Source organism: Mastomys coucha, unplaced genomic scaffold, assembly GCF_008632895.1.
Source record: "Mastomys coucha isolate ucsf_1 unplaced genomic scaffold, UCSF_Mcou_1 pScaffold5, whole genome shotgun sequence".
NCBI classification, from domain to species: Eukaryota; Metazoa; Chordata; class Mammalia; order Rodentia; family Muridae; genus Mastomys; species Mastomys coucha.
The window spans coordinates 72,098,070-72,117,732 of record NW_022196911.1 but is presented as its reverse complement, the minus strand read 5'-3'; the positions used below and the strand labels follow the sequence as shown (position 1 = coordinate 72,117,732).

The 19,663-nt window shown below is 50.0% G+C and overlaps 1 protein-coding gene across 5 annotated transcripts in view; it reads left to right on the top strand.

Moving 5' to 3' along the window:
- Abr (ABR activator of RhoGEF and GTPase) overlaps positions 1-19,663 on the top strand; it is a 203,665-nt gene that overhangs the window by 160,010 nt on the left and 23,992 nt on the right. For all 5 annotated transcript variants that reach the window (XM_031354143.1, XM_031354146.1, XM_031354144.1 and 2 more), the window contains 7 exons: positions 354-519; positions 2,935-3,057; positions 3,446-3,521; positions 3,962-4,066; positions 5,033-5,107; positions 7,360-7,457; positions 7,825-7,956. In XM_031354143.1, the coding sequence (XP_031210003.1) occupies positions 354-519; positions 2,935-3,057; positions 3,446-3,521; positions 3,962-4,066; positions 5,033-5,107; positions 7,360-7,457; positions 7,825-7,956 (775 nt within the window). The remainder of the gene's footprint in view (positions 1-353; positions 520-2,934; positions 3,058-3,445; positions 3,522-3,961; positions 4,067-5,032; positions 5,108-7,359; positions 7,458-7,824; positions 7,957-19,663) is intronic.

Genomic DNA, 19,663 nt, shown 5'->3' with positions numbered 1-19,663 from the left:
GCCTCGAACTCAGAAATCCGCCTGTCTTTGCCTCCCAAGTGCTGGGATTAAAGGCATGCACCACCACCACCCGGTCCAGGCTTCATTCTTGATACACAGTGATTTGGGATATTTAAAAGCACCAGTCCAACTGGGGTGAAAGACTGGGCTTCCTTGCTGGCTGACTAAGATCTGGTTCTTAACGTTCCTCCACAAGTGTGGGCCTAAAGTTCCTCGAGAGTGGGGCGTGTTCCTGCCTCCCGTGTGTCTCCTGTCTCCGCAGACCCCTTCGTGGGCAGTTGTCTGCTGAGTGAGCAGTTCTGCATTAAGGCGGCTTCTTTGCCTAGTTCACCTCTCCCACTGCTTGCTTACAGAAAGCATCAACAGTATGACTGTAAGTGGTACATCCCCCTGGCTGACTTAGTGTTCCCATCCCCTGAGGAGTCAGACGCCAGTCCCCAGGTGCACCCCTTCCCCGACCACGAGCTAGAGGACATGAAAATGAAGATCTCAGCCCTCAAGAGTGAGATCCAGAAGGAGGTAAGCCATGGCCTGGGGCTGTTTTGCACTGGGTGTCCTAAGGGGGCAGGGGGGCTGCAGGCTAAGGGTGCGATAGGGAAGGGAGGATGCCAGAATGGTAGCCCCTGCTTGGGTTAGTGCTGGGGGGAGGGCCAAGAACCAGAGCCAGTGGGTTTAACTATGGGACGTTCGCTCAGTAACCGCGTGCGTTGCACACTGTAGAAAGGGGAAGCAAGAGAGGAGGAGTGAGAGGCTTTCTTGAGAAAAAGCACCCGGGTACAACAATTGGCCAGAGCGTGTGCTAAGAAGGAAGTCAGATTCTTGTCACACACAGAGCATCCACAAGTAGTTCTAGGTTGGTCCACAAAGTGACTCTCTAGTCTTTTGAAAAGCTTGATAGCCTGTTGGTTGCATTCACAGACTTCACTGTAGAAAAATTATGCAAAGTGAACTAGAAAGTTAGTATTTTAAGGAGGGGGAGTCAAAATAAAAACGGAAAGCTATTTAGAAGTGCATAAGAAAGGAAAAGAATGCCTTTCATCCTAGCACTTGGGAGGCTGAGGCAGGTGGATTTCTGAGTCAGAGGCTAGCCTGATCTACAGAGAGTGAGTCTCAGGACAGCCAAGGCTACACAGAAACAAAACAAAACAAAACAAAGAAAGAAGAAAGGAAAGAAGAAAGGAAAAGAAGGAAAGAAATGAAAAGTACTGCAGCCCCAAACCCGTGGGATGAGGTGGAAGCACTGTCTGAGGAGAGTGTGTATGTAGCCTTACAGTTGTGTGGGTAAAAGCACTTGCCACCAAACCCGAGGACCTGGGTTCAGTCCCCAGGCCTACATGATGGAATGGAAACAACAGACTCCCTCAGTTTACCCACTGAGCCATCTTGCTGGCCACACTGATAATGTTTAAAACTCATTTTTTCTAGTCATCAATATAATAGATGTTTACAATGTTAGTATATAGTGTAAAAATGATTATCACCCACCTGACCTGGTTAACAACTTGAAGTGCATGTGTATGTGTGTGCATGTGTGTACACACGTGTACATGCGTGTGTGTGCACATGTGTGCATGCGTGTGTATGTGCGTGTGCACATGTGTGCGTGTGTGTGTGTGTGTGTGTGTGTGTGTGTGTGTTCTGGTACTTTTTAAGCTTCTCACAAAACTACACCTAGAATTCTGGGTTGTTAGATTCTCTTTAGCAGCTCTATCCTGCTCAACTGCCAGACATGAACTTGGGTATTTGGATTGTTCCTGGTTCATTCCCTGTAGGAGGTGGGCTGACAGTGCACATTACTTCCCTGAGTCTCTGCAAGTGACATGGCTGGGCAGCTGTGTGTATTCAGTTAGAGCTCCCTCTGAGAAACTTGTTACCTCCTTCCAACAGGATGTGAGAGCCACTGCCACAGAGCTGGCTGTGAGGTTTGTTAGAGTTTTGCCAGACTAACATGTTAAGGGTTAGGGAGATGGCTCAGTGGTTAAAGTGCTTGCCACGCAAGTAAGAACCCACAGGTCAGAGCGGGGTGGAGTGGCCATCCTATAATTCCAGCACTTGGAACCCCAGACCAGGCTGGCTACTGAGACTGGCCCTGTCAGTGAGCTCTAGGTTTGATTGAGAGACTCTACCTCAAAAAATAAGGTGGGAGACGGATCAGGGAAGATTCCATCATCACCTTTGGGCCTACCCATGAATACTCACACACATAGGGATGCATACATGCACACCACACACATCCATGAAGGTGAAAAGACGAGGTTAATCCAAATGAAAGAGTGTGGGGCATTCAGCGACGCCGAGGTTTGAAGCCCGGGAAGCTTCCTTGCGGAACTAGAAAGTTGGAAAGTTGGAGGAAGCTCCTCGTGGCAGTGCAGGCAGACTTGTTGGTGAGCAGGGTAGGTTTGGCAGCCTATGGGACCACAGGCCAGGCTCTGAGGCCCTGCATCAGACCAGAAGCTGGGGCTCTGTGCTGAAAGGTATCTGACGGTTTCTAATAGAAGAGATTGAGTGATGGGAAGCCTCGCTGCCTATCCATGGCGGCCTGAAAGCCTCAGAGCTTCTCAGGTCTTTGGGGTTTCTGTAGTGGAGCAGAACAGAGGAAGTGCTTAGGACTGGGGTAGTTCCAATACCATTGGGGGGTGGGGCTCTGGGTTTGGGATGGTCTAGTTGTCTGGCCTGACAGTGGGTGTCTATAAAGAGGGGTGGGAGCCTGGGCTGGGCCCTTGGGTTAGTTGCATGTAGATGGTATGCTTGCAGGACGGTTAGTTAGGAATTAGCTGGCTCTTGGGAGGTGCCAACCTGGGCCCTAAATATCAATATCTCATGAACTATAGCAAATAAGAACCTAATTAGCACAAGGAAGATGTTGTGCTTAGCACAGCTGAGTGAGATACGAACTTCGTATGAGGGAAAACACCCTCGTCTCATCTCCTGCAGAAGGCCAACAAAGGACAGAGCCGAGCCATTGAGCGCCTCAAAAAGAAGATGTTTGAGAATGAGTTCTTACTGCTGCTCAATTCCCCGACGATCCCATTCCGGATACACAATCGGAATGGAAAGGTCAGGAGGAGCAGGGTGGAGGGTCACCTGTTCCCTTAGCACACGGTTGCCCACTCCCTGTGGCTTTTGGCACTGACCCATGGGACTCAGGGGCAGGGACTGGGACTGGAAACCCCATTTCCCAGTCCTCAGCTCCAGTCCTGATAGGCTCTCCCAGCTGCAGTAAGCTACTGCCCTCTGCTGGCCACCATTGGCACTGCCACCGCCACTCTTGTTACCTGGCTTCCTAAAACAAAAAATAAAACAAAACAAAAAATGACAGCTCCACCCTAGCTGCCCCTCCTTCAGTTTCCGGGGGGACTGATTAGGCTTTGATGGGGCACTTAGAGGGTGGGGGTGCGCCTTTCCAGCTGTGGCCACTGCAATGAACTCCTGCCTCTCCCTCCAGAGTTACCTGTTTCTTCTATCTTCTGACTATGAGAGGTCGGAGTGGAGAGAAGCGATTCAGAAGCTACAGAAGAAGGGTAAAGTCCTGCCCCGTTTTATACAGCTCTGAAGGTGTCCTTGACAGCAAAGGGCCTTGTGTCTTTCTAAGCTCATTACCTCCAGTGTCTCTCTTTAGCCCTTAGAGTCACCTTAAGATGCCAGGGAGGTGGCACTCTTGGGGTGTTACTCTCTGTTGAGGTCCAATTAAGACACAGTGAATTCACGACAGGCCACCTAGGATTCTGGGTTGGGTGCCTTCCCTCCCTCCCCTTGCTTCCCACTCACACACATGAGCCTCTCTACATATGGCGCTTGCCTCTGATGGCACCCACATCTGTGCTTATGTGAATACCTGCAAGTCTCTCCCTTCGCCCAAAGAGCCAACTCCAGCACTAGATTCCCGAAGAATCTACAAATGTAGCTGTAGGTTCTCGTGGACCTATAACGAAGCTCCCTCTCCTCCTGGCTTCTCCCTCAGATCTCCAGGCCTTTGTCCTGAGCTCTGTGGAGCTCCAGGTGCTCACGGGATCCTGTTTCAAGCTTAGGACTGTGCACAACATTCCTGTCACCAGCAATAAAGATGGTAAGATTTGTAACACCAGGCTGCCCAGTCAGCAGGTCCAGGCTCCCAGGGCATTACCAGGGGTCTTCCACAGGGACCAAGGAGGCTAGGCACGGCTGCTGGTGACTGATCTCACTGTCCAATGGGTCAGAAACTGCCCTCTTGCCAGGTATACAGAGATTGTAAATGGAACATGCTCTCCCAAGGGCTCAGGTATTCCTTGGCCCCCTCCAGTTTGAGTGAAAGGTCTGCATCCTGGAGATGGTGCTGGAACTCACCTCACCAGAACAGAAGGAGGCTGCAGGATGGGGCAAGGATTTGCCAGGGAGGGATGAGACAGTAGGTAGACTAGAGAGTCTATGAGAAGTCAGGACAGGTGTTTCAGGAAGTAGATTTGGGAGGCTTTAAATACTAAGCAAGGGCATTTGGAGGTGGTGCCTTGATTCTAGGGGCCTACAGGAGGCTTCTGAGCTGGAGAGCTGTGCTGAGGCTAGAAACGGGCCCAGGGTCTGCTCCCTGGTGCAGGATGGTATCTGCTCTGGGATCTCCTCGTCTTCTGTCTCTGCCTTCTCAGTAGTGCTGGGATTACAGCATGTGCCCCATACAGGCCATGAAAGGAGTTTTGAAAGCCAGATTTCTTCAGGCTTACTTGGGGACCTTTGTGTCCCAAACAAGGGCCAAAGTTTCCCTCAGAACAAAGTGACTCAAATTAATCCATTTCCATTTTGATGGATTAGTCAGAGGAGGACAGCCTTGGGATAAGCTATGATCAGAGAGAGGAAGATACTAAATGCCTGGCCTAAGACATTTGCTCTAGCTCCCAGTCTTGAGTAGAAAGGACGCCTCCTTACCTAGAGCTGCACACACTGTGGGAGAAGTGAGCATTGGACTTGTTTCCCACTGGCCAGCAGGTGGTGCTGTGGACCACAGCCCCCTGTCTGCCTTCCTGTCTGTGACACCTCTAGCCTCCTCTTTGCTCTCTTGCAGATGATGAGTCTCCAGGACTGTACGGCTTCCTTCATGTCATCGTCCACTCTGCCAAGGGCTTTAAACAGTCAGCCAGTAAGTGCCTCCTCAGCCCCAGGAAAAAGTTGTGTGGCCACTGTCCATCTTCCATAGCAAGTTCCTGAGGTCCCACAGGACTCTCTTTCCCCAACTGCTCAGCTCTGATCTCCTCATGCCGGGGCCCTGCCAATGTGCCTGAGTTGTGAGACTTGCCCTTGAAGGCTAGAAGCCAATTCCTCTCGACAGGGAAGTCACCTTTGCCATTTGTCTCCTTCAAGCCTTTCCTTTAGATCTACAGACACTGAAACCCAAACTCACGTCTTGTGGTTACAAACTCTGTGATCCTGGGCAAGCTTTCTAACCTTTCTGAGGCTCAGTTTCCTTCTCTATAGAAGGCAGTCATGGGCCTGGAGAAAGTGCTCAGTGGTTAAGAGCACTTACTGCTCCTGCAGAGGACCTGGGTTCAGTTCCCAACCCCCACATGGTGGGTCACAACCATCTGTCTCCAGTTCGAGGGATCCAACACTCTCTTCTGGTCTCCACAAGCACTGGGTGTACACATGGTGCACAGACACACATGCAGGCAAAACATTCATACACATAAATCTAAAATCTCTCTCTCTTTTTGTTTTTTTAATTTTGTTTAAGACAAAATGGAGTCTCTTTAAGTAGCCCTGGTTGTCCTAGAATTTCCTTTGTAGACCGGGCTGGCTTCAAACTCACCTGCCTCTGCCTTCTGGGTACTGAAATTAAAGGAATACACTGCCATGCCTCAAAAAAAAAAAAAAAAAAAAAAAAAAAATTAGGGTACTGGGGGTGGATCCTCATTCCTTGCAAGTGCTTTACCACTGAGCAATACTCCATTTCAATTAAACATTTTTTTTAAAGATTTTATTTATTTTATGTATATGAGTACAACATTGCTCTCTTCAGATACACCAGCAGAGGGCATCAGATCCCATTACAGATGGTTGTGAGCCACCATGTGGTTGCTGGGAATTGAACTCGGGACCTCTAGTGCTCTTAACTGCTGAGCCATCTTTCCAGCCCTAAACTTTTTTTTTTAAAGACGAGGTCACGGGCTGGTGAGATGGCTCAGCCGGTAAGAGCACCAACTGCTCTTTGGAAGGTCATGAGTTCAAATCCCAGCAACCACATGGTGACTCACAACCACCCGTAATGAAATCTGACGCCCCCTTCTGGTGCGTCTGAAGACAGCTACACTGTACTCATTTATAATAATAAATAAATCTTTTAAAAAAAAAAAAAAAGACAAGTTCACACTATGTAGCTCTTGCTGGCTTTGAACTCTCTATGTAGATCAAGCTGTCCCCAAACTTACAGAGATCTACCTGCCTCTGCCCCCCAAGTGCTGGGATTAAAGGTATACACCACCAAACCTACCTTCAATTAAACTTTTTTAAAATTTTTATTTATTTTATGTATATGAACACACTGTAGTTGTCTTTAGACCATTAGAAGAAGGCATCAGATCCCATTACAGATGGTTGTGAGCCACCATGTGGTTGCTAGGGATTGAACGCAGGACCTCTAGAAAAGCAGTCAGTACTCCTAACCCCCAAGCCATCTCTCTAGTCCCTCAATTAAACTTGTTATTCTATTTCTTGCTCAGTGAGTTTATAGTTCCTAACTGTTTGCCAGATGAGGAAACTGAGTCACAGAGATGTAAGATGACTTAATATAACACACAGGCTCAGCACCTCAGGGCTCCTGGCTCCGGACTCTTCATATCCAGTTCATGCTATTGGCCCCTAAACAGCCATTCAGCCAGTCAGCATTGCTGAGAAGCCTCCCTGTGCTTCTGGGGTGAGCAGGCCTCCGCTTGGTGTCCCCATCATACTGCTGGGCCACCTACAGGGCTTTGCCTCTCCTGCTGTGAGCACTTCAGTGACAGGAAGCAGGACTCCTTTGTCCCTGGATGGCTAAGAGCTCAAAAGGGCTGTGAGACACTGAATTTACAGAATGCCTACTGCATACCCAGAGAAAAATGAGACAGCGGCCAGTGCCAAGGCATGTTCAGGGCCTTTGCAGCCTCATCACCTGTGCTGGTCTTGTGGCATCTCCCTGTGGTCACTAATTTCTGCTTTGTACACAGGAAGCTGAGGCTCCAGGGATTTGCCCAGGCTGCATAGTCATTAGAGATGCTGTAGGATCCATGTACCCTTGATGCTAAAGCTCAGATTCTGCCCCTCAGAGCCTGTTCCTCTTCCTTCCTGAGCCCTTGACCACTACCTGGCCCCTGGCCCCTGCTTAGGCCTCACTTGGTATGTCTCTCCTTCCCCTTACAGATCTTTACTGTACTCTGGAGGTGGATTCCTTTGGCTATTTTGTCAGCAAAGCCAAAACCAGGGTATTTCGGGACACGACAGAACCCAAGTGGGATGAGGTAAGTAGAGGAGGCTCGTGTCCCAGTTTGTCATTGGAAGTGGCTCTCTGCTGAGGGTGACTCCATCACTGGCTGGACCAACTGTATCTCCCTAATCCTTTACTCCCACTAGTCGTCTGCCTGAGGACCAGTGTTTAGGTCGATGAAACCTGGGGTTTCAGATAAGGTCCCCAACTCTACTCCACCAGTCACATAGAGGCCTCACTCCAGAAAGTACCAGTGTCCCTCTTTGTCTTGTGATGTGGTCCTCCTGGGTCCTGCCCACCCCAGCCTTGCAAAGCCAAGACCCATACTTGCTGGGAAGCTGGAAAGCCACAAGTCCCCCCTTCAGAAGCTCAGGGCCTTTGTTCCTTCCATCTGTCACCAGGAGTTTGAAATTGAGCTGGAGGGTTCACAGTCCCTGAGGATCCTGTGTTATGAGAAGTGCTACGACAAGACCAAGGTCAACAAAGACAACAATGAGATTGTGGACAAGATCATGGGCAAGGGGCAGATCCAGGTAAGGAGCCAGGGTGAGACCTGGAGCTGTGGGCCAGGGTTGTATAGTTCTCATTCCTTGTTTGGTCTTTTCTGACTTTGGCTCAAAGCTAAGACAAGTTTCCCAAAGTTGGCTCCTGGCTGTGTCCCAGCTGTCCAGAGATCCTGGGTCATACCTGGCCCAGGTAGACCACCGTGTTCCTGCAAGGTGGATAGATATCACAGCCACCTTTGTTGTCACAGTCACTTTTGATCTGGTGGTGGTGGTTTGTGTGATGCTGTGTTGGGAAGCATCCCGAGGCTATCATAAGCAGGAAGAGATGTAGATGTTTGTAATGAGCCGAGTCTGCTATGGGCGTGAGACAGAAGGGAGTCCCGTGTTCCCCAGTGGTTACCATTCTACCCCAAGGGCTTGGGCTCCAAGTTCCTATGCTGTCCTCACTGTGATGAGAGTCCCTGTCTTTGAGGTAGGATGGGGACGGGGAGGAGATGCGCAGAGTCAGAGCCTCAGTGAGTGCACGTATGCCAGTTGTGTTTCTTGGTGCCCGGAAGATGGAAATGAGGGAAAGGGTCTGTGTGCACTTGCATCTCTGAGGCATCGTGCCAGTTTTGAAGAAGGCCGCTACCTACTTATCCTCTTGAGAAAGCTTGAGGGATAATGTTTAGCATGAAGCCATTCACACTGCTGCTTGGTGCCTTGTGTGGCCTCATGCTTAAGACACAGTGTGTGTAGATTCTATGACCATGAAATTAAGAGCAATAATGACAAGGATGGGTAGCAGGCACGGGTGCTCTGGGTTTCTTAACTCTTGACCCCAACAAGCATACCAAATTAGTCCTGGGCTGGGAGTGTCACTCTTTTTTTTTTTTTAAAGATTTTAAAAATTTTTTATAGCCGGGGGGTGGTGGTGGCGCATGCCTTTAATCCCAGCACTTGGGAGGCAGAGGCAGGCAGATTTCTGAGTTCGAGGCCAGCCTGGTCTACAGAGTGAGTTCCAGGACAGCCAGGGCTATACAGAGAAACCCTGTCTCGAAGAAACCAAAAATAAATAAATAAATTTTTTTTTATGTATATGAGTACACTGTAGCTGTCTTCAGACACACCAGAAGAGGGCATCAGACCCCATTACAGATGGTTGTGAGCCACCATGTGGTTGCTGGGAATTGAACTCAGGACCCCTGGAAGAGCAATCAGTGCTCTCAACCACTGAGCCATCTCTCCAGCTCTGTGTGTCACTCTTTTTTTAATATTTGTTTTTATTTTGGGTTTATGGGGATTTTGCCTGCATGCATGTATATTTACCATGTGTGTGACTGGTGCCGACGGAACCAGAGGAGGGTGTTGTATCCCCTGGAATTAGAGTTAAGGATGGTTATGAGCCGCCATGTAGGTGCTAGAAACGGAACCTGGGTCCTCTGAGTGGGTAACCACTGTGCTAACTTAGTGTTCTTTCTGCAGGAAGTGATTGTTCTCTGGTACATGTTGAGTTCAAGTTGTTTTTTTTTTTAAGATTTATTTATTATTATACATAAGTACACTGTAGCTGGCGTCAGATCTCATTACGGGTGATTATGACCCACCATGTGGTTGCTGGGATTTGAACTCAGGACCTTTGGAAGAGCAGTCAATGCTCTTACCCACTGAGCCATCTCGCCAGCCCGAGGTTGAAGTTTTATATCTGGTGTTTTACTTGGTGCCACTGGGAGGTGTGTGAGTATCCGCCATCCCCCACCTGTCTTGGGTTCAGTATCTGAACCCTCCACTCAAGGCCCAGCCATCTGCCTCATGTTCTTAAGCACAGCTTTCCTGATGCTGAGGGACCTGTACTTTGCTCCTTGGTGCTGTCACCAGGGAGACAGTGCTGCTAGGCAACCATGTGCCAGCCCTTCATTGTTTCGGAAAAAAGAATGACAGAAAGCTCTCTGAATCCAATCCCTGGTCACATGTCCTCTTAAGTAGCAAAAGCCTCATCTCTCTGGCATTGGACAAGGCCCGAGCAACAGGCAGGGGACGAGTTCCAGGCTAGCCTGGCCAACCTTAGTAGACACGCAGCCAAGAGATGCAAGAAGCTACCACGCTGCCTGGGCCATTGATGGCTGTGGAATGGAAGAGTGGCCAGGGCAGCCAGCTCAGTGAGCACTACGGCCCACAGCCTCTCTCCACTCAGATACCAGGGCCAGGAGTCTCCCCCGGGATGGCTGCCCTGCTCCCTGCCCTCATGGTGCTGCTCCAGTCCAGAGGAAACACCATAAATCATCGACTCATGGAGACAGGAGCAGATGGAGGTCGCGGGGGAGGGGAGGCTGCCAGGTTGTATTTGGCAAAGGCTAAAGCACATTCTGCTAAGGAAAATGTTTCTGGTTTTAGCTTCGAAGAATGTTAAATGCCTGGGAGTTGATATTAAAAGAAACACAAACGTCCCAGCTGCCAGCTGACCAGGCCAGTGAGTGGGCAGCTCAGAGCCCAGGGCCTCAGGAGGCCTTTGAAGTTCTCTAGCACTCAGCCTCCTGAGCACAACCCCGGGCTCTGAGCCATGGATTGATTCACCTCGCCAACTCCTGCGCACTGGGGAGGGGGGTATCGTGGCTCTTAAAGTCCTGCACTGTAGCTATCTCATAGCCACTGAGACAGCCGCCAGGCTGGATGGATAGTCCGCACTGGACAGTCCCACACAGCCAGGCCCCACAGCTGTAGGACAGCCTGTTCCCATAGCTGACACACGTTTAAGGTGTCTAGAGTTCCACCTAACTCTGGAATCCAGGTTGCTTCCCTTCAGTGGGTCCTGAGAACTTGGTGGAAGAGGAGACAGGACCTAAGGAATGCTTGATGAGAAGAGGGAGAGAAATCCCTCCACTTAGCCCAGCCGGGGATCAATGAGGGTACCCCTCGTCGGAGTTCATGGGTGGCTCTCTTATAGCTATGGTGTAGTAGAGCATCTAAAGCTGGAGGCTGGGCTGTGTGTAATAGTCAGTGCAGATATGGTAGCACTGGTCACTGCCACGTGTGTCCAGTATCTGTACTCTTAGAAGCTCATACCCAAGTGCTGTCTAACGTGATCCTGATACAATTCCGCAGGGAAAGACCTCTTTGTCCTGCCTCGCACCTGGACACTGAGCCTAAAGTGCCTCTGCTGTCAGCATGCAGGGAAAGCTGCACTGTCTCCCTGGCCCTGTGTCTCTGTATCTTATGCCTTCACTAGGAAGTCTTGCATCCCAGGTGTGAAAGGCCTTGGCATGGCTAATGGTCTGGTGACGGAGCTGGAGTGATGTTCTGCTGTCTGGCCTAACAAGAGCCTCAGGTTGCCATTGGTTGGAGTAGTGTCACCTCTGGACACAAAACATGTCTGCGCAGTGCGCCTAGAAAGGCATAGACTTCATGGAAAAGAGCCAGGCAGGCTATAAATTTGGGGGGAGGGTGTTTACAGTGCATCTGCAGTGAATACCCATAAGTGTAGGGTACCCTGTCAGATTAAAGGGCTAGTATTCCACTGCAGGCTACCAGAGAGCAGTACAAGCTGCTAGCACACTACTGAGTAAGAGCCCAGCACTACAGAAGCCCTCGGCTATGGTCGCAGGGGGTCTCCACAGGAGACCTGTGGGCAGGAAGGGTCGTAAGGATAAGCACACCGAGGCCGTGAGAGCAAATAACCTGTCCCAAGGTCCAGGCATAAAGTCAGGAGAGCCGGCGCCCTAACTTAGAGCTAGCCTCTGCCACTGACTCCAAAGCCCATTGCTAGGGTGTTCTGCAGCCCCCACTGCTCTGGGTAAGGAATATGGTGTAAACTAACAGGGAAGGTCATGTGGCTGGAGGTAGGGAGGTTTCGAGAAGGATGTGGGGCCAGAGGGATCTTTAATTCCAAAAGCAGGGTTTGTTTGTATTAAAAAATTGGAGTCATTGTGAAGAGCCTTGACAGTCACCAGCCCTCTCATTGAGTCCCACAGCCCTTTATGTAATTCTGTGCCTTTTCTCCTCCCTTGGGTGTGTACACTATTATGTAGGCTTAATCACAGTGTGTGTTTTGTATATTTTCTCTATTTTCATGGCATTGTATCATAAACCCCCATTTAGGCCTGTATATAGTCTTTAGATATACATTTTAAAAGCACATTATTAAAGTACTTTTAATCAGTTTATATAGTAACAGGCATATAATTGCTCTCTTAAGGGTCTGTTACTTTAGTGTGTGGGCAGGCTCTGGATCAGCAGAAATGTTTGTGGGAGGGGCCCTCACATGAACACAGAGAAGCAGGAATGTTCAGGGAGTGGGCCAGGAAATTAAGACACCCAGCTTGCCCTCAACAGGAGGTGCTGTGCTGTGAGCCAGGCAGGTGGACAGGAGTTGAAAGAATGAATAAAAGAAGATGGCCTGTAGGGTCTAAGGCCGTCCAATCCTGTCTTGAGGAGAAGGAGACCAAGGCCACAAAGGGTGAATGACAGGTCTGCCTTCACATAGGTCTGTGTGTGGCTCAGGGACCTCCATCAACAGGCCGGTTGGTGGTGGCGCACGCCTTTAATCCCAGCACTTGGGAGGCAGAGGCAGGCGGATTTCTGAGTTCGAGGCCAGCTTGGTCTACAAAAGTGAGCTCCAGGACAGCCAGGGCTATACAGAGAAACCCTGTCTCAAAAAACCAAAAAAAAAAAAAAAATCCCAAAAAAGTTGGCGAAGCTTTTGATTGGCTGCTGGTTGAATAAGTAACCGACAGTACTCATAGGTAGAATGGAGACAGTGTGTAACTTAAGGCAACTGCCCTTTGCCACTGGAATTCATTGAAGCACCCTACCAGCTTGTTTTTTCTTTCTTCCCAGACCCTCAGAGTCATTACTTGTGAATTTTCTGTATAGCCACTGTACTGTCTACCTCTCCCTGCTGGCTTGCCTATAGCCCAGCTCAGCCTGAAACATCCTCCATTAGCTTGCTTTGGTTCCCTGCTCCCAGGGGGACTCCTATGTTTATCCTGGTCTATTTCTAACTACACCATTCCAGACTCCAGATGTGTTCTCCCCAACTGTTGTCTGATTAGCATATTCCCAGGGTCCAACCAGTCAAAGCTGGCTGGGTCTGAAGGGGAAAGGCAAGCTAGGGTGATTTTATAACCGTGCCATTTAAAGAGATCAGAGCTCTTATAAGTGGAGGAAGCCACGAAGGCCAGTCTCTACCTCCAGTGCCCAAATCTGCAAATCTGGCAGTATTTAAACACTCTTAAATCCCACCCCTAGCCCCACCCCGTCCCCCTACAGGAGCTCATGTAGCCCAGTCTGGCCTCAAATTCTCTATGTAGCCAAGGCTGGCTTTGAACTATGATCTCTTGGGGCTGGCATCTGTCTCCTGAGTGTAGGATTATAAGAATGTGCCACTGTGCCCTACTTAGCCCTCTGTATTATTTGTTTTGTGGGGAAAGAAGTGTAGGAGGGGGTGCTCATGCCACAGCACACCTGTGTAGGTCAGAGGACACCTGTGGGGATCCATCCACACGTTTTCTTGTATCCATCCATCACCACCATCAGCTTTGAAACATTTTGCTTTCTTCTCTCAAAGCTTTATACCCAATAAACGCTAGCTGCCTTCTCCCCTCCCCCAGCCTCTGGCAACCACTGTTCTCCTCCTTCAGGGTTCATGCCTATCCCATTTGTCTTTCCCTTACCTTCCTTTTAAGGGCTCAGTAATATTCCACTATTATGGATATCAGTGGACATTGGCCTTTGCTCCACCTTTAGACTCTGATAATTTTAAGTAGGGGCATGGGGGAGACGAAGCCTAGCCTTTGGAGCTGGAGATTTTCAAAGTCTCCTTCCCGAGAGCTTCACATATGCTTTTTACTTCTAGCTGCAAAAAGTCAGCAGAGCCTGGTGACCCGGGGTCACAGCTAGGAGCTTGGTGTGGTTAAGCTGACTCTGATCTTCCACCCCCTAGGGAGGGAGCACATCTGGCTCCTTTCCTTTCTTTTCTCAGCTCTCCTACCCACCCTCCCTTGGGCAGTTATTGAGTTATTGAGTGTGGTATCCAGCGTCTCTAGACTGTGGGAAGAGCCCTGAACTGTGGGGTTAGAGAAATAATTCCTGGTTCCTTGGGCCCTTGGCCCCTCGGCCCCTCGGTTTCTTCATCAGTTAAGTGGAAATTATTCTCACTCCTCACTGCCATCTTATAAGATGCAGGTTATGGAATCTACCTGGAGGAGGGGATCAGAGCTCTGTGTGCACATCCATCCATGTTTCCCTATTTAACTGCATTTGTCTGCCGGGCACCCTGTAAGTGACAAGCACTGAGCAGAGATCCCAAGACTTCCCAGTGTAGTAAAGAAACCATGAGAGGACTTGCTCCTTCAGCCTGCCTTGAGAAGGCTTTGAGGCCAGAGAGATCAGAGGTTTGTTTTGCTCCTTCTGTTCGTTTTTTTTTTTTTTTTTTTTTTTTTGGGAGAATGGGTGTGAGTTGCTCCATCTGCTGTAGCCTCAGGGTTTTTTTTACCTGTAATTTGGGTTGTGGTGAGAACTGAATGTGCAAGGCCATGAGGCTCTTGGGATAGGGCTGGAACAAACTTGGGGGATGAGGAGGGCCTTTTATTCTAAGCTGGCAGGCTTAGCTCCCTTCTCCAAGAATTCTGGGTATACCTTGTCAAGAAGTCCTCTCCTAAGGCTGCTACCTGCAAATGTCCTTTGTGTTTGAGCTGGGGTGCCACATCAGGATCTGTTGTCTTGAGGTAATAGAGTTAGAGCAGCTGTGGAGGAGGATCTGAGGTGGCCCTGGCCCACACAAAGCAGCTGGGCTCTTCTAGAGCTGCTCTCAGCTGGCTCAGGGCACTGTGTGAGGAGCCCTGAACAAGAGACCTTTGTCGGCTACAGGAGAGCTGCTTCTGGTCTCAATTACTGTGCAGAGTGAGAGAGCTTAGAGGGAGTCTGGGTCAGGAGCCTGCTGGAGCAGGAGTGAAGGCTTCCTTAGCAGCCGCCTACCCTCCAGTGTCCCCACTTAACTCTCTCTAATGGCCCTGTGGGCCAGTTCTTGTCCTGGTAATCTGCTTCTGGGACATTGACCCATGTGACCTATAGTCTTTCTCTGAATAAATGATAAGGCTGTTAATGGACCTCCTTCACTCTTTGTCCTGTCTGTCCACTAGGCCTTGTTTATAAACTCAGTGACCACAGCCAGGTCCCTGTACCTTAGTAGAGGGCATGTTTTTAACTAATGGAAGTTGGTAGGAGATTGGGAAGGCTTGGCCAGTGGCCCTTCCTCCCCACCCCCTTTTGTTTTTGTTTGGTTTGGTTTGGTTTGGGTTTGGGATTTTAGTTTTTCGAGATAGGGTTTCTCTGTTTAGTCTTGGCCATCCTAGAACTCCCTCTGTAGACCAGGCTGGCCTTGAACTCACAGAGATCTGCTTGCCTTTGCCTCTGAGTGTGGGACTAAAGGTGTGTGCCACCACCCCAGCCCTCCAAGCCTCTTCCTGGCATACCTCATGGCCTCTGGTTGTTCCCTGCTCTAGAACACAGGTGGCCTCTCTGAAAGATAGACTCCCCTTACCTCCAGCCTGTGCCAGATATGAGGGTCCAGGGGTTGGTGTTTAGGAACATCTGCCCCGAGTTCATGTTTTGTGGCCCTGCTGTCAGCTGCTCTCAATGCTGCCCTGGGGGAGGGTGGGTGCTTTTCTTTGCCATGGTCACCACCACTTGACACATGTCCTAGAGTCACCAGGGAAGAGGAGCCTATGGAACAGGTGTGGTTTTGCCCATTGCCTCAGAAACCATCTCCTCCAGTGGTCTAGGGACTGAGACCACTGTCCTGCCAGGGGTTCATTCTGCTTTAGCTGTTGCAGGCTCTTCTTCCCCAGCCAGTGTCTCTGTTGTCACTTTTCCTTGTTTATCCATGGCTTTTATTTTGTTTTGTTTTGTTTGTTTGTTTGTTTGTTTGAAATAGGGTTTTTCTGCCGGGCAGTGGTGGCGCACGTCTTTAATCCCAGCACTTGGGAGGCAGAGGCAGGTGGATTTCTGAGTTCGAGGCCAGCCTGGTCTACAGAGTAAGTTCCAGGACAGCCAGGGCTATACAGAGAAACCTTGTCTCGAAAAAAAAAAAAGGATTAAAGGCATGTGCCACCATACCACACCTGACTGCTGCCACTCAAGGCTGGTCCTGATGCCTGGCATGGAGAGTAGATAGAGGCACATTTGCCGTGGGGGCAGGGCAGACCTGTGAGAATGCAAGCCTCAGCTGAGCTGCCGCCTCCCTTGCCCAGGTATTCCTGATTTGGGGAACCTGGACCCTACCAGTGTATCCTGGAGACAGGAAAGACAAGATGCATTTGACAGGAAGTAGATGGGAGCCCCCTTCCTCCCTGCTCCTCTCTATTTGGGAATCCCATCTTGGCATGCAGGCTTGATGCCTCTCCTCTAGGCCCACTCTGAAGGTAGGAGACACACTGGGAAGCCAAGCCAGAAAGCATCTTGCTACCTGCTCCTTTTAGACCCTGAGAACGCCCTCACAAACCCCGGGGAGAATGCTGTCCTCTCAGCTCTGGCTCCTGGGCCCTGAGTCTCAGAGGCAGAAGATGGGTTTGGTGCCAGGAGCTGGCCTTGGATAACTCCCACAGCATGTCTTCTCAAACCTGAATGAACATCAGGAGCCCTCCCTTCAGGTGGGGGTGGTGGTACTGCTTTGCCTTCCTAGAAATCAAAGTAGCTGACCTGATGCCTACTTTAATTTGTTACAGAAGCTTTAAGAAAAGGACTCAGATAAATTCCACGGAATTCTCTTGAGTTATAGCGGAAGCTGCCTCTGAGTGCCAATACGGGGAACCCATAGAGTGGGATCTGCTGCCTTCCCAGTGGTAATGAGGTTGTGGATACTGTGCTTGCTCTGGGTCTAGTCCTCACGCTGGGAAAGTAAATACCTGGTAACATGCTTACACTGTGTGCAGCCTGCCTGTACCTTGAGTTAATTGCTCAGCTTCAGTAGCTTCAGGGCAGACCCTAGAGTGACCTGAGTATCAAGATGGCCTAGAGAACACCAGTCTGAATGAATGGACGGGCTAAGTGTTAGCGGACGGTGGTGGCGTACACCTTTAATCCCAGCACTTGGGAGGCAGAGGCAGGCAGATTTCTGAGTTCTAGGCCAGCCTGGTCTACAGAGTAAGTTCCAGGACAGCCAGGGCTATACAGAGGAGAAAAAAAAAAAAAAAAAAAGAATAAAAGCCCCTAATCTGGGCAGGGCATGGTGGTGATGACCTGTTATCCCCATGCTCAGGAGACAGAGGAGAGCAGATCTCTGTGACTTCAGGGCCAGCCTGGTTTACATAGTGAGTCCCAGGCTAGCCTGAGCTACAGAATGAGATTCTGCGTCCAAAAAGGAGGAGAAGAAAAATTCCTAGTCTCCAAAATTCCCCACCTCATCTACCCTGAGGGGGAGTGAGGGCCAGTGGCCGCTGTCAAAGGAAACTGCGTTTCTCATGAGAACTGTTGTCTCTGCTTAACTTTGGACCGTAGACACTGGAAAGGAGATCTAGGGCCTCTGGTTCAGCCTGTAGAGCTTGGGAAGTTGCAGAGGGATGTGCATGGCCCTGAGCTAGGTAAAGACTAGAGGACAGAGCCGTGGGATCCCTGCCCAGTCTCAGCTAGACTCACCATTCTGTGTACTTTTTTTTTTTTTTAATCCAATTGGGAGGGGTAAGGAGACTGGGTCCTGAAACATAAAGTTTCATTTGCTGGACTGGAGACGGCTCAGCCGGTAGGAGCTCTTCCCACTCTTGCTCTCCCCAGTCTTGAATCCCACTCCAGATTCAGTTCCCCACCCATGTGGTAACTCACAACTGTCTGTAACTCTAGTTCTAGGATATCCTCTACTGTAAGATGGCCTGGGAGGCCCCATGTGTGCAAAGCACACCTCTGGAGTCCTCTACCACTGACAAGGAACAGGCAAGTGGCCCCGGGGCAGTGGGGGGCTTGTCTTGGCATGCTCCTGGCTGCTGCCTGTGTCCTGTCCTGGAGTCAGGATGGAGTAGATAGGTATATAGGGATGGAGTAGGTGTTTTTCCCACCCTGTCCCTGGGTGGATTTAGTTCTGAATGATTAAAATGTTCCCAGAGGCTCAAGCGGATTTTCTACCCTTTCCACGGTCAAATGTGCCGTGAGAAACACAAAGAATTGCCAGGGACATGCCGTTCATCCAGTCTTTCCACAGAATATAAGCTTTTGGACTATTTAGCCTCTCCTGTCCACCCACAGCCACTGGGAACCCTGGGAACAGTCACCTCAGGTTACCACCTGAGGCAGGATGAAGAGGGGCTGTCTGGAAATCAGTGCTTTGGACCAGCCACGATCCAAGAGCCAGTACAGGCTTCTGAGGAGACAGCAGGAGGGCATGCCCTTGGGTGGGCTGGGTAGTATTTTCACCTTAGCTACAGTGTGTAATTTAAACTCGGACCCATCCTGGAACTTGCTCCCAACCCTTTTACTCTGGGCATCTATCTATAACTACCCATACCTGCTTAGGAACAAATAATTGAGGTTCCAGAGCCGAGATTGCTATAACCCCTTACGTGGATGTGTATCAGGCTGGAGAAAGACTCCTGAGGAGCTTTGGAGCCTGGGAGGGGAGCAGATTCCCTACAGAGCCCTGATTGCTTCTATTGAGTCAGGGCCGGGGTAGTCGCTAGGGCATGGCCATGTTGCTGTTAGGCTGAGTTCTCCTTTGAGCTCTAAGAAGACCTCTGCCCAGCCTGCGGTCAGCACCTATTCAGTGGTGAGTGAGTAAATGAGACAGAAGTTAGCTTCCTGGCCTAACCCTGTTACTGGCTCCATGTTGACTTTGAGCTAGGAGTTCCCATTGCTGGGCCTAGCGAAGGCCTGAACAGAGAAGACACTAAGGACTGGCTTAATGGTTGGTAGCTTTAGAAACAACTTAGGAAAATCCCTTGGCTTCTCAGTCTGGACAGACCACTGACCAGTATGTGTGTTTAGCTAGGATGGTGTCTCAGTTAGGGTTACTATCACTGTGATAAAACACCATGGCCAAAAACAATTTGGGAAGGAAAGGGTTTATTTGGCTTATACTTTCAAATCTTTGTTCATCAAAAGGAAGTCAGGGCAGGAACCTGGAGGCAGGAGCTGGTGCAGAGGCCATGGAGAGCTGCTGCTTACTGGCTGGCTCATCATAGCTTGCTCAGCCAACATTCTTATAGAGCCCAGGACCTCCAGCCCAGGGATGCACTACCCTTAACGGACTGGGCCCTGCCCCATTAATCAAAATTAAGAAGATGCTCTGCAGACTTGCCTGCAGCTGGATCTTATGGAGGCATTTTCTCAGTTGAGGTTTCCTCTTCCCAGTGACTTTAGCTTGTGTCAAATTGGCATAAAACTATACAGCACAGATGGTTACCTATCAAGGTAAAAGCACACAGGAACGTAGGACCAGCAAAGCCATCCATGTTGAGAGGCCAGGACTTCTCCTGGTCCACACCCCACTTCCCCCGCCCCCTGTTTTCCCTTGTGATGTGCCGTGTCACCACCACCCCCTCCCACCCACTGGCATGGCCTCTTCATAGGACCTGGTCTCTCTGGACCCAATGCTTATCTTCAGTCCTCTTCCGTACAGTACCCCCAGCCTGCCTTGCCTCCATCAGCATCTGCCTTCTGGGTCTGTTCCTTTGGGCCTCTGCTATGCTGTTCTCTTCTGAGATTCAGAGGCTCCCTCCCTTCCCCTATTCCCCCAGAGTCCTGTGTTTTACCTGGCATTCTCAGAGTAGTCTAC